Here is a 15,135-nt window from a genome sequence, read left to right on the forward strand (position 1 = left end):
ACCTTCCTCTGCTATACCGCACTGAGACACAGTAGCATCCTGGTCTCTGAGGTTGCTACAGTACTGGGAAGACTGCAGATGTAATTAAAGTCAATTAACCCATTTTGGTACTGACACTTGGGTGGCAGTTATTGGACTAATGAGGCAATTGGCTCTGTACTGTAATTGGGAGGATATATATTTGGGAGGAAAAGGAAGTAAAAGGGACTTAGAGGATGAGCATGGGAGAAGAGAGGAGAGGAGAGAAAGCTGTGTGGCAATCACCTCCTGCTATATACCTGTGGTTCTTTATGTTTTAAAACTGAAGATTAAATGCACACATGGTGAAAGAAAACATCTTGCACAGATTTGTAGCTAGGAGACCACAAGAAAAGGCTAGGCAGCAGTACTCACACAGCAGGTGAAGAGATGCCTTGTGACAGGCACCCGAAAAGTTATACTTTCTTTATAAAAACTCGACACAGCTTTGAGGAAAAAAATTAAATGACAAAATATTAACAGTTAAAGGATCCAGTTAGTTCCACACTGCCATACAATCATTCACTAATACCCCCAAGCAATTTCCAACACCCACCCAAATTAAACAGTCACCATATTTGTTCTGTAACAGAAATATGATGTTGAATGCATACAGATTACTGTTATATGTTGTTTATTAAATGTATAGTTAAGACTTTGAAAGAAATATAGTCCCAGGGGATACTATAGCAATATTCGATAATTCTCATCATGTAGTATGTTGGAGTAGAGAATTACATTTCATTAATAGAATTGGAATATCAATCTGGTGTTATGAAATGCAATTGATTATATGGTGATGTATTTGGAGAGAAGTTAGGATTAGAGTTTAAAGACAGGCTTATAATGAAAAGCTTACTTCAACCTTAACTATGGAGCAGCAGCACAGGAATGGGCTAGTTCCTTATATCCGCATTTGAGATATGAGATGAAAATGAGATGAAATGAGATGAAAAGCAGGGACTATACTGACATTCAGCATGACAAGTCAAGTTATCCCTGCTACAAAACAATTCTTTCTAAAATAAGAACAGGAAGAAGTCAGTGCAGCCTTCCAACATGTAACAGCAAGAGAACACACAAAGGGACGAACTAGTCTCTAATGTAAGGACCTCCATGGGTTATACAAGGGGTGAATTTAGCCCAACAGCAATATCAGCCTAGTCATCTTTTGTGATATGTAGGATACATATAAGGGGCAGGGATAGTGAAGCTATAAACACAGGATGCAAGAGTTTCAGAAAGTGTCTTTTTAATTTTTTTAGACAATAAAAACAAAGTTAAGCTTATTTTGAATATAACCCCCACGGACATGGTACACTAGTTCTAGATGTTCTTACATTAGTCACTGCTCTGTGTTCTTGGCAGTTATACCATTACTGTCCTTGTTAGATCCAGATGTGCTTTATGGTATAGGAGCTCTTCCCAACATTCACATCTGTCTGCAACTGGCCCTCAACATTCTAGAGAAGCAGGTAGGTGCTATGCTACCAGAGCTGTTGTGATGCACCTCTCCAATGCAGGCTGTAATACTTGGTGCTTTGAACTTTATTTTTCTTTCCCAAGTTCCTCAGAACTTATTTGTTTCACAATGGCATTTAATCCAATTTGCCAGACTTACCAAGCACTATTTAGGGGAGAGAAAAGTATTGTCTTCATTTTATTCCTGAAAACCCAGTTCTAGGATGCCTATCTGGTAACCTAACAGGCAGCAGACATCCCAGATAGATCCTAGTTCTTCCCAGCTCACAGTAATGAAGACAAGAAAGGGCCTTGGGGCTGCTGGACAATCAAAACAATCAGATATCTCCATCTGTGTATGGTCACATTGATAAAAGCCACAACAATACTCTAAGCCAAGTTAACAAAAGTGGGAGTTACATAACAGCCTGGTTACCTAATTCCCTACAAAAATGGGATAGACAGGGGTGGGGTGGGGGGGGGGAAAGAGTAACCATACACCCTCTTATTAGAAGATAAACCCTTATTCAGACACAGAAGTTTTTAACAGGTAGAGTAAAACCCCCAACCAAAGTCAGGCATACACAGCCTGTCATTCTTCCTTTGTCCTTCCTCGGCCTCCACCCACATCTCTCCCAAGGCAGCAGAACCTTACACAGCTGAAGATCCACCTGGGCTTGTCTACACACACAATTTGCACTGGTTTATACTAGAGGTGCGATGTTGCACCAATTTAGCTATCATTGCAACCTTGTATGCAGATGCTCTTAACACACTTTAAACAACAAAGGCAAGCTACATTCGCACACAAAGTTACAGTGGGTTAGCTAAACTGGTGCAACATTATCGGTGCCTCAGAAACTATTATTACAAAATAATCAGAAAGGTAATTTACTGCTCAGACTGTGTTCCTCCTACAAGAACTGACAAAGAAGCCTATAACAGAAATGGGAGTGCAAGAAAATTCTGTTCTTTGGGCCACAAGGGAGAATACCATCTGCAACACACGAAATACAAATTTAGCTTTGGTAGATATAAGAAAGGAGTTATTTGACTTTAGAATATATTTGCTTTAGAATATATTCATTTGTTCTAACACATACAGCTATTGAGATCTTAAACTTAGTTTTATCTTCCCTTTAAGAAAAGCATTTCAACTCACCTTTAAATCTACATCAAACATCTAACAGAAAATATATTTGGAGAAGACTGAGAATGATTGACAGAGATGTCTGTGAAAGAAATCCTTATAATTTCAGCCAGAGGAGATAATGATCTTTCTTGAAATATCCTTGCAGAAGTGGAAAATTAATTTCTAAAATTCCAAATGAAAAATCTCTTACAAAGATGTGAACTTAGGGGTCAGTATGGGCACACTGTCTATGTTTTTTCTAATTCTCACTGTTTTAAAAGCACCCCTTATTGTTTAGGCTTCTATTCCTTCTCTCATGTTAAATCCAGGATAATGTGGGTTTCCTAATAAAATTCATAGAAAACTTCATAGCATTGGGCTGATGCAGTTTAGCTGTTTGTATCATGGTGCAGCAATATTGCTGAAAAAAAAGCCATTCTGAAATGCCGCTGTAACTATGGCAACCAGTTGTCAGAATGTAAGAATCCAACCAGAAGTAGCATATGTCACACTGTAATATTGCTTACTATTAGGAATGGAAATTACCAGTAAGTGGATGCCTACTTTATGAGAACAGAGTCTAGCAGTGCCTCCTGCCAGTCATGTAAGCAAACACAAGTCAACCTGAATCAAATATTATAAATAAGAGCAAAATAAAAGGATGGAATAGGCTAGTTAAAAAATATGTATAAAGGAGGGAGTAAAAGGTAGGGACGGGAGAGAAGGGGACATAAGAAGTTAAAGCTCAAAATCTAACAAACCTAAAAAGGTATTTAATCTGGAGCAGGAGAAGGGGAAAACCTCCAAATCATTAGCTTTAAATATATAATTTTTACTCTTATTGCCCAGAAGTTTTAAGAAGTTGCATTTTTTTTTCTTTGGGTTTTTTTTTCCTGGTGGGTTTTTTTTTTTAAATGATGGTGTGGGTGGCTGCAGGGCTCCCACAAGAAACAGTTTGTGGTCCCTCTGCTGGGTCTGTAATACAAGTTGAACACTATTCCCAGAGCTGTACCTGCGTCAGTGATACAAGTTTAGGAAGAAGGTGGCAGTATTATTGTCAATATCTCATATGCATAGTGTAGCCTTGCTTAAAAGTAATTTGTTTCTTGGATCATTAGAGTTTAGTGTTGCTCATTTTATTTTCTGTTCCATATTTCTTGTCTTTTCTAACCCATACACATGTATCAGCTAAACAATAGATTTCACTTTCTTCACTCTCCTCCATTGTACCAAAACAGAATATTCAGCTCTTATTAGTATAAAATCTTAATTTACATTTTTCTTGTTCCTTCTTTATATAATATATACTTATTATTTCATAAGAGGAATCAAATTCAAATCTGATGGTATGACACCAGACTTTGAAGGTGAAAATATATGTTCAGCATTTAGTATTCAATATACAACAATTCTAACGAAATAAAATCATTCCAGAATTCCATTGTAACAATGGTAGCATACATTCAATGTACTTCAACTGAAATACTACTATAATTGGAGGAAAATGTGTCCCTGGAGTATGCATTTACAGTACAGAACTCCCTTCCCAACATCCTTATGGAGAAACTAGTCCTGTGTGTCCTATACTCAGTCAGGATACAAATGGTAAGCCAGTTCAAAGTGATTAAACACCTCCAAGTGCTTTGTAATGGAATTTAAAATGGGATTTTTTTTGTAATCAGTACTACCATTTTATTTTCCTTTTAAGTGTCTATTTTCCTGGCCTTAGAGACAGTGTGTGATGAACTCCCACTAATGTTAAAGTGAGCTTCAAAGCCACAAGAGAGCATTAAGAGAGAGAGAGAGAGAGAGAGAGAGAGACTCTCTCCCAAACTAGCCAAAAGCAGCCTGTGTTTGGGGATTTATCAAATAGCCACAACTGGCCCTACCATAAAATGAAGCCTTTAAAACATGTAGGAAATATCATGGTATTTTTAGTTTGAAATTTCTTACTCATGAAGAACAGCACTATTTAAAAGTTGTTGGAACTTTGTAAAGAAAAATAAATTGTCATATAAGAGAAAGATGGAAAATGAGTGACTAATTTACAACAAATAGTCTTTCTGAATACAGAAATCACAGTATAGACTACACCACATACTGGATACATGCATTTCTCTGGTGGCTGCCCACTGTCTAATCAGCATCTGAAAATGCACAGCCCTACAGCAAACAAATAAACAAAACTGAATCAAAGACGTCAGTCTAGAATTCTGTAGATTAATTAATTATCCAGCAAAGGAAGACAAAGCATTCAGCAAACAGCAATTCTTTCTGAATTAGGTGAATGTTGCTGAAAATAAAAACAGCCTCTGAAGCTTCAAAAGACTGAGCAGAAGCAGAATACATCGAACAGGATCCCTCAACATGTGTTAAAGCATTGTATTTTATACCTAGTAGTATATATTAATAATTATGCACACTTTCTGTAAGGTCCTGGCCTCTAAAACTTTCACCACTCTCTCTAGTCTTAATATTGCACTAAAATTAGTGGCTCTCAAAGAAAATAATATGATATCATTTGTGGAAGTCTCTAGCTTTAGGTTCTCTCAATGTTTATTAGGCTTGGCACCCTTGCACTTGGCTCCTGAAGGCTAGCAGTGTTGTGGAGTTTCATACGAAGGCCATGTCTACCTAGAGACCTTATAGTGGAACAGCTGTACCGATGTAAGATCTCTTGTGTAGCCACTCTATGCCGACAGAAGAACAACATAATTAACATGTCTCCTGTCAACATAATTAAACCATCCCCAATGAGCAGCAGGAGCTTTCCTGCTGACATAGAATTGTGCACACTACCACTTAGGCTGGAAAAATGTATATCACACAAGGCTGTGGTTTTTCACTCCCCTGAGCAACATAACTTTTGCTGACATAAGTGGTAGTGTAGACATGGTGTAATGTTAGTTAAGATATGTGAAAAGTCTTACATGACTAATCCCTGCACAGCCAGTGATGCTGACAGCTTGTGAAGGAAGAGTCATTCTCCTCCTGCCTCTGGCAGAGGACAGAGAAATGAAGCCATGTTGGAGGATTGCTGAGGCAGTTAGAAGGGGTAAAATGCTGTGGGGACCTTTATGGGCAGCCCCAAGCAATTAAAAGAAATGCAGAAATCAGACAGATACCAAATGACACAAAAAGATAAGAAAGAAATAACAGAAGAATTGTCATCTGGAGCAGCCCAATGGCCCCTCCTATTGGCAAATTCCATAAGCAAACTTTTTTTTAAAATCAATTCATCTTTAATCCACTTGCTAAACACTCCCTTGTAAACACTGATGACAACACAAACATCAGATGTCAAAACAGGCCAAAAAACATTTTGCTACATTTCTCTGTATTGTTTTTAGATGTTAGTAGCAGCATTATTTAAAGGAAGTGAAAATACCTCCTAAAGAAGTGAATCCGCTGGAAGAAGAAGGGGGAGAAAACGAGGTTTGTTTGGGACTGGATGGGGGGGTTCTTTTTTAAACAGATTCAGAAATAAAAAGTCTCCCAGAAAATCAAACTTTTTACATTTTCAAAATTAATCTGTGATGGTAAAGGTAACAATCCTGCATAAAAATTAACAGAGCTTCAATAAGTGAAGAGTCTATTTTTCTACAGGTGTTTTATTAATGTAAAATGCGGTGCTTCAGTGTTTTTGTATGACATTCGTTGTTTCCAGTTATAAATACAAAGTATTGCTTTTAGATTCCTATTCTCATTAGAAGCCTTTAATATTACTACATGAATGACAAATTAATATTTATATTTCAGAAAGATATTGTGCTTGATTCTCCATGGTCCTGTTCTCTGTGTAGTTATTTACATCAGTGTAAAGTGGATATAAATTGCTACCCAATTTGCTCTGGTGTAAATGGTGCAGGGTAACAGAGAATTGGGCCTATTGTTTACCACCGACGTTTCAGACATCAACAATAAAGCTGCCCATTAAGTTAGGTTAGACATGTTAGCTATTTTCAATATAATGATCTTATATTGAAGTAGCTCCTTTGATCCCAAAGGATTCTAAAGCACTTTAAAAGCTATCTATAGAAATCACTTCACTCACTACTGAGTTATAGCCACCTCTAGGATGAAACATGATAACTGGCACATACAAGCAACAGTACAGAAAAGTTTAGGACCAGAAGTGACGAATGCTGCAACCAACAGCAACTGCAGGAGCCAGAAAAAAGTACTCAAAGTGGAATTTAAAGAGGATTCTTGGAGGTCTGAAGGCTACATGCCTGCTCCTTCGGCATCCCCTCTCCCCCTCATCCCCTCCCCACCTTTGCCTTCCCCCTCTGGAAATCAATACAGGAGACTCTGAAAGCACTGCAATTGTTTACGTAAGTGATTACTGAAAACACAGCACAATATATGCTGTTCAATACAGGTAAACCTAATTTTACAAAGTTCTCAGAGACATCCAAACCCTTCATAAAAAACTGGGGGCTTTGATAATCAGGAGATTTGTACTACAAAGCTGTGAAGCCCAAAAGCTGTGAAGCTCTTAAGAAAGCAAGTTTTCAAGTCTTCAGAGCACTTACGTGTAAGGATGCAGCAACTACCATGCTGCAACTAGTACAGCAAGGTGTAGTAATCAGTGTACTAGCTGGAGCTTCAGCCCAGTGCAGAAGACTAGCAAGGACTCATAACAGAACTATGTGCCCAATGGAAAGTGTGGTAGTACAATGGCCAATGAATACTTTGGTGTCTTTGTCAGGGCCACCACCCAGGAGCCAGAAGGCAACCGTCCTGGGCTGTCCCATAAAATGAACTGTTCAACAGCAAGTCACTCTTGATAAAAGCAGCAAGAGAGGCATGTCTGACTGATGCCTGATACAGCCATAGAGAAGGGATGCAGGAGCCACTGCAGGGAAGATGTTCAGTGAATAGATCACAGAGACAATATGAGGAGCCTGGATTTGCTAAGGAATTTGGAGGACTTCAAAAGATCAGAAGAATGTTCAGGGTAACAAAAACAGGGAACATAGAGAGGGAGGTTGCAAGAAAACAGGAGAGCAGTGGTCAAAGAAAGGCATCAAGGAGGGAGAAGGGCCAGAACCATGTGGTGGGGCTACAAGGGGTCAGGTCAGAAAGGAGCTCTAATCCCATCTTGCCCCAAGCACTATGAATCCTTCTAGAACCCATACAAGTCAGTGAATCAGCATTGCCATCCCTATTTAATAAACTGCTTTCGATCAAAGTTACTTTAGTTTTCTTTGCTCAGATTTGTCTGTTTATCCTCATGTTTATTTTATCATTACTCCTGCCTTTATACAGACAATGCTAGCGCTTAGCTAAATGGACAGATAACTCACCTAGTTTCACTATAGCCTCTGTGAACACTTCTAAATGCTTGGCTGAAATGCTCTTGGGTAAGTAACTCTTACAGCAACACTCAGTGAACAACATATCCTTGAACCAAAACTCTTTGGAGGACAATTTTTCCTCTCTCCATTGGTGACAGTCTACTACTGTCAAAAAAGCTCTGCTACTTCAAGCATTTGTCCTCTATATCACATAATGTGGCAGACCTAAAAATTGCTTATAAATGAAGAAAAAACTGCCAGGAATCGAGTGTAAGTGGAGAGTGTCATACTGCAGAAGGTATATATGGGTCACAGTGAATGGTATTTGCCACTAATTAGCAAAAATGGCAAATCTTTTGGATAGTAAAAGATTACTACTAATGCAAAGTAAGTGTTGCAAAAATAAGGTTTCCTATCTTGCAGTTGTAAACACTTTTGTCTCTTTAACATGCACTTGCTATTACACCAGAGACATTAGACCACTACTTTGTATTATACTCCATTTCTCTTTAAGGAGAAATGTCACCATCAAGATGGACCAAGAACAGAGCACTAGAAAGTTTCTTCATGGCTGATTACACAAGAGATCAGAAACACATATGCTACACCCATTTCTTACAGAAACTGACAGTTCATGCTTAAGGTAAAACCTAACACTGCTATTAACAGCTGTCCCTTAATTCTGTATACTTTATAAAGTTCCATTAAATATAGTGCAATCAATACTAAAGTCAGTGAACTAATATTCATGTCAGTATAGTAAAAGTAACTCAGGAGTTAATGTACGATTTTCACTATGCTATGGACCAGATTTTAAACTGCCCAGCAACTGCCTGAAAAAGAACAAGTCCTCAAAGACATTCAGTGAACATCATTGCATATTTAGAGGATAGAATCTGGCCCTTAATGAGATAACAGTTAGGCCTAACCTACATATGCTATTTAAAAGCCCCTCTCCCCCCTAAAAAAACTGGTTTGCTAAGCCAGTTGTTATTATAGCAGCTGCTTGCCAGTTGCTCCAGTTCAGGTAGCAGGCAGTTTCTTGTCATAAACCTCATTTTCAGCTTCCCTAAAACCAAAGAAACTTCCATGCAATTTCACAGGCAGCATCTTGTTGTTAGATTTTGGGGAGGAGAAAATTTGGTGGAAATCAAGACATGAATTTCACAAGCTTGAATTTTTTTCTTATTTCAGCATTTTCCTGAAGTTTCTTTGCCATCCCATATCTGACAAGTAAAGACACTGTACTTATACAAGTGCATTTTCATAATTTTAAATCTCCACTAGGTGTTGGGAAAGGCAATTTGCGTGTTCCCTCTGCAAGCAGGCAAGGGAATCTGACCTATTCTGTCTATTCAGTGACAGTGTAGAATAACGATAGTATGGTATGAGTGACCAGAGCGCAGCCTGAGTATATGGTCCCTATGAGCACATAAGATTCAGCCGCTGCTCAAAGGGAAAAAGGTGCTTTAATCTGGGACCTAAGAGGAAGCAAAAGGCTTAAAAAAATAACCCCCTGGTCAGATGCCACAGCAACATGAAACTGCCTCCTATTGTGAATAACTATCCTGCTCAGACACCCTGTTCACCTTCACCAGACCTGAAGAGCTCTGTGAAGCTCAAAAGCTTATCCCTTTCACCTACAAGAGTTGGTCCAATAAAAGAGATATTACCTTAACTACCTTGTCTCTCTCTTTATGGTATATCATGTCATTTAAACTACCTGATAACCAGGGTTCCTAGTTTTACATGATAAAAAAACAAAATTCTCCAATAAAAAACATAAAAATCCAAGTTTTTCCACAATTAAAATGAAATGCTGAACTTTAGTTTCCCTAGCCACAGTATATATATATATATATATATATATATATATATATATATATATATATATATATTTTATTGATATATTTACAATTTTCAAGATGACAGCCTAAGCCCCACCCATTCTCTGAATTTTTGATTATCTGACCTGGCCCCGGTCCCAATTAGATCAGATAACTGGGGTTCCACTGTAGATGTTTTTATTTTTTCACAAAATGTAAAAACTAAAGATTCTCTGTAAAAACACAAATTCTGCATTTTTCCACGTTCTTCTGCGGCAAATGGATTTCTAGGATCCCTGCCGATGACTGAATATTTTTGGTATTCAGATAAACGAAAAAACTAGAAGGGCTTGTTTTAAAATAGCAGACTTGGCATGTATGTCCTGGATAAGGTTGATGGTGGGGATAGGCGTGTTATCAAAATCTATTCCAATCCAGTCTTTAACTTGGGGATTACGCATATTTTAATGAAATGCTGTCCCTGATCGTTCTCAGATAAGGACCACTCCCTTCAGTCACACAATAGTTGGCATTCTAGGGCTATGGCTACACTACACTGCGTCGCTAGAGCGCTGTTAGGGCAGATGCTCAGCTTTACTCCAGCCCCTGCAAGTGGTGGTCGCTCTGTCAGAGGGAGAAGCTCTCCCGCCCACACAGCGCTATCCACACCAGTGCTTAGGTTAGTGTAACTTAGGTCACTCAGGGAGTGTCTTATTTCCACCTCTGAGCGACATAATTTATACCGACATAGCCTAAACTGTCACCACTATTCCTCATTCAACCCCCTCTTCTACCTGAAATGTTGTGTTTGTCACACATTAAAATTTGTTCACATTTTTGGGGCATACATGGTAAGAAATGAAGTGTTTCTATCACTTTAAGGGAGGACCCATCCTTTTATTGTGATAAAGTTCCTACGGCAGAAACTTAAGATCACAAACACTTCCAGCTAATCTACTAAATGTTTAACATCTTTGTCTTTCTATCTGAGCTTTTTAGGCTCATAAATTTCAGTCACTCATGCAGAGGTAACAGAATCTGAGAGAGAAAGCAAAATTTTATAAGTATACCATTCAAAACAGGCACAGATCATCTTTGATGAACTACAGAAAAGACATGGTCTCACTTGAATATATCTAACCCTCTTTACTATAGTGGGTTGCAAACCTATACAAATTTATTATGAGGACTTGTTTGGGCAGAATGAATTATGACTGACTGTAAGTGGAATAGCCAAATGCCTTATGAGTCACTATTTTGGTTGAAAAGCCATTACTAAGAAAAATGGAAAAGAGGTCAGAGGGAGAAGCAAGGCAGACTAAATGAAAAATATTGACTGAATTAATGGTTGGAGGAGAAAGGATATTTGTTTATTGTCTCCATCAATAAAGATTAAGCAAAGCCAAAGTGATTGCGACTGTGGGATAAAGAGCTGGAAGAAGAATGCTGAAAATACAATGTACTTGTTCAAGAGGAGAACAATAGAGTGCGCATAGTTCCGTTTCTGGAACAGAATACATAATACTGAGCAATCTGGGGAATCAGATGCTCAAAACAGGTCAAACATATGAGAAATAAATTTAGTCCTGTGGATTACATTTATAATCAGCTAAGTTTATCAGTTAATTTTAATATTTATCAGACTTTCAGAAGCACTCATTACAATAATATGTGGATAAGTCTTGTATAAACTTTAACTCTACAGCTGACAAATTAAATGGTAGAACACTGCTGTTCTGCACTTTACCTACAAAAAGACTGGAGAGAAGCTGCAGGTGGACACTCAACAGGTGCATCTACATATCAGTGTAACTAGGAGCAATTCTATCAAGTTATAATTTCACACCATTGGTTTTGTTCCTATTTTGTAGTGTGCACATAAGAAAATGATTTGAGCTTTTATGTAAGGGAAGATTGACTTTCTGCAACAAGATTTAAAAAATAAAAGGCTAAAATACAATATATTCTGTTTCCATAATGTTTTAAGTATATACATATCAAATAATAGGAAACAGGAGCAGGGATGTATTTAAAAATACCGTATGAAATTCATCTTGGTTTACAAACTCTGTTGTCCAGTGCCATGAGTCAAACCTAATAATGATGAAAGAAGTTTCCAGCATCCACTGAGGAGACCGTTTTCTTTTTCCCCCAATCAACTTCACATGATGGATCAGTGAATTGGTGTTTGTAATTATCACTGCACGTATAATATATGGGCTGAAATCCTGGCTCTGCAGACAGTCAATCCAAAACTCCCACTGATTTCAGCAGTGCTACAATTTCACCTACAGACCCCATCACTGCAGTGCCAGAAAGTCCATGTGGTTCAACATGAACACGACAGGATTTTGTTCATACTTTAAGATGAGTGCATCATCTACTTCCCATTGCAAAAAATCAGATTCTGAATCTGCAAATACTGAAATTTTTTTCTAATTAGTGTTATCATACATACTAATTAGAATACAACTACAGCCATGATTATATTACAGTGTTGCTAAATATAAAAGCAGACACTGAAACTGTTGGCAGTCATAACAAATCTATGCAATGCAATGTTACCTTAAAGAAATGTACAGAATAAGAGTTAATGAAGAAATACTTCTCAGTTTTCAATTTATAAGTAACTCACACAAAAAACTGAGGAAAAGTAAAGTTATCAGAAGTGTTCAGTCCTATTCTACCTAATAGGACACTACGCAATGTCATTACTTGATAATTAATGCTACCTACAACTGTCTAACAATACAATACACAAGCACAAGGCAAAAGTTAGACTGCAGAAAACAACTGATTCTAATGTTATATACACACATTATTAGAGTAAGTAATATCCAAGTTCTTCATGGCAGGGAATGTGTCTGTCTTTGTGTTGTACGGCATTCTGAATATTATAAATGAACAGGAGAGTCAGATTTACTCTGGACCAATTCTCCAGAAAATAGTTTTTGGGGTTACAAATGTCCAGTTCTGTTTGGTGTAGTGGACTGGATTGTATCCCTCAGATCTATACCGGGAGGGCCTCCTCCATGCAAAGTTCTCTCCCTCCCACATGGAAGAGGCGGCAGCTACCTTCATGGAGCTATGGGATCATCTGTGGGATGAAGGGGAGGAGGGCATCAGGGAGAAGCTGGCATATCAAAGGCAGCAATGAAGCGGGGAAGATGTGCCATGTAACATTCCCTCCCCCCTCAAACTCTGTAGGACTCCAGGTGAAAAGATAATGCATTCCCAGGCCTTATTACAACTCTGTGCTCCCAACCACACTATAGAGATCCTTGGGGAAGTGGCCAGCTACAAGAGACCTAACAGCACAGCTCCATGGAGCCTTGAAGCCACTGCAGGTGAGAAGTCTTTAGAGTCTGAGAACTGTTTAACATTTTGCAATTGGGGAATATTTCTGAAATATTTCAGTGTTTCTCATGTGAAGTTTTAAATATTATCTTTATTCTGTCCCCTATACAAACCTTTCAAGGAATTTCCTATCCTTTTCAGGTTTAGTTATTTTAAAAAGCCAAAGACAGTTATTTTGTTAAACTCTTTAACACTGTCATTTTGCTATTAGTACAAAATGTTCTTTATCGTGATTTCAAGCTCACCTGTATCTGAATTTACTTTTACAACATAACAGAGGATTTGCCATATCAGATGAGATTTCTGGTCCATCAAGGCCCCATTTTCTATCAGTGGTGGTGACCTATATTTAACATTTCTTTGGGGAGGAAAACAAAATGCTCCAGGCAATTGTTTCCTTCTTGCCCCTTACCATGATCAATTTAACTCATGAAGCACGAAATCCAATTACCCTATTTTAGCATGCATAACTACAGACGGTATTAACGGTCACAAAATTACCAAGTCCTTTTAAAATCCAGCCAGGTGATCTGACATATAATTGTACAATACAAGAAACGTCAAGACAGCAGCCAGATGAGTCCAAATGGAAGGTAACCTTTGCTACTGAGCCCGCTGCTGCACAAGCGCCATCCCTGGACTGGATTACAGAACGACTGGGGGGAAATGGGGTGGTCGAGACAGCTACTGGAGCACAGCAAGAGACTCTGGAGCAGGGCTTAGGGAGCACTACGGGCCTAGCAGAGATCCGGGGGCTGACCGAGGAATGCGGGAGCGGGCAAGTGGAGTTTTGAGAGAAGGAAAGAGGCCGGGCGAAGGGTGCCGCGCAGAGAGGAGTCCCGGGGGCTCGGAGGGGCCCACCAGGGCTATAGGGGAGCACAGAGCTCGGGGAAGGAGCACGACTGGAGATCGGGGGCGCGGGGAGAAAGAGCCGCTAGGGAGCCCGGCCCTGGGGTGCGGTGCCCCGCCAAGGGCCAGCCAGGCAGGTCTGCGGGGAGGAGGCGCTGGGGAAGGCCCGGGGAGTGGGAGCGGGTCCCTTACCTCTTTCCAGCGGAGCTGCCGCAAGCTGATCTTCAGCGCCTCCAGCGAGGTCTTGGCCTTGGAGCTGTCCACGGTGACATGGGCCCGCCGGGCGGGCCGGCCCCCCTCCTCCCCGGCACGGCGGGTCGAGCCCCGCTTGCCCCGGCTCCCCTTCCCGGCACCGCACCGCTTGGCCTGACCCTTCGAGCCCGGGCCGCCGGGCCGGCTGCCCTGAGCAACCGAGGCCAGCGGGGGGACCCCTTCGGCCTCCTGCTGGGGCGCCGGGGCGGCCTCGCTCGGCTCCGGCTCCTCGGCGGGGGGGGCCGGGGACGCTGGCGGCTCCTGGGCCGGGGAGCAACTCTCGGGCTCGATCCCGGGCGGCTCCATTACCAGGCGGCACCACGCCCCGGGGCCCCTCCAGCCGCTGTCATCGCCGCGTCCCTCCGGGCGGCGCCGGTTGCCATGATCGCTCAGAGGGTTGGCAACGGCCGAGACGGGGAGCGCAAAGGGCCAATCAACGTCAAAGGCAATCTCGCCTCCCAGCCCCCCCCTCCCCTGGGGAAATCATAGATACGAGGGGCGGGGCGTCTCCCCGTGGCTATGGTCACGTGGCTATGGGTCAGTCCGCCATCTTTGCAATGGGCAGAAAGCTGTTCACCTCGAGGGCTGAAGCTATGATGGAGGCCATTTTGGAAGTAGGAGGCAAGCTCTGAGATAACAGACCTGAAGCTATCGAGGTAGCCATCTTGGAAGTGGGAAAAAAGAAAAGAACTGCAGCTCCCCCGCCTCCCCTTGTCCTGAGTGCCAAACCCTAAGGAATCCCTCCTGTGGGCAATGTGTTTTGGGGATAGGGGAAGAAGGGCGAATTGGTTGAACCACAATAACAGTGGGATATGTAATGTACTGTAATGTATGTAAGCTTCTTAAGGGGCAAGCTGCTCTTGCTTACAGCTTGGAATCCCCAGGTGTTCCAGTCACAGGCTAAAAATCCCTTTAGCCTGGGTCCAGCCATTCTCCCAGT

General features: G+C 40.7%; 1 protein-coding gene across 3 annotated transcripts in view; it reads right to left on the minus strand.

The window, feature by feature from the left end:
- TTLL11 (tubulin tyrosine ligase like 11) overlaps positions 1-14,571 on the minus strand; it is a 112,990-nt gene extending 98,419 nt beyond the window's left edge. For all 3 annotated transcript variants that reach the window (XM_077836001.1, XM_077836000.1, XM_077835999.1), the window contains exon 1: positions 14,136-14,571. In XM_077836001.1, the coding sequence (XP_077692127.1) occupies positions 14,136-14,501 (366 nt within the window). In that variant the 5' untranslated portion in view covers positions 14,502-14,571. The remainder of the gene's footprint in view (positions 1-14,135) is intronic.
- Positions 14,572-15,135: the final 564 nt, after the last annotated feature.

The sequence above is a fragment of the Eretmochelys imbricata genome, chromosome 16, assembly GCF_965152235.1.
Source record: "Eretmochelys imbricata isolate rEreImb1 chromosome 16, rEreImb1.hap1, whole genome shotgun sequence".
NCBI classification, from domain to species: Eukaryota; Metazoa; Chordata; order Testudines; family Cheloniidae; genus Eretmochelys; species Eretmochelys imbricata.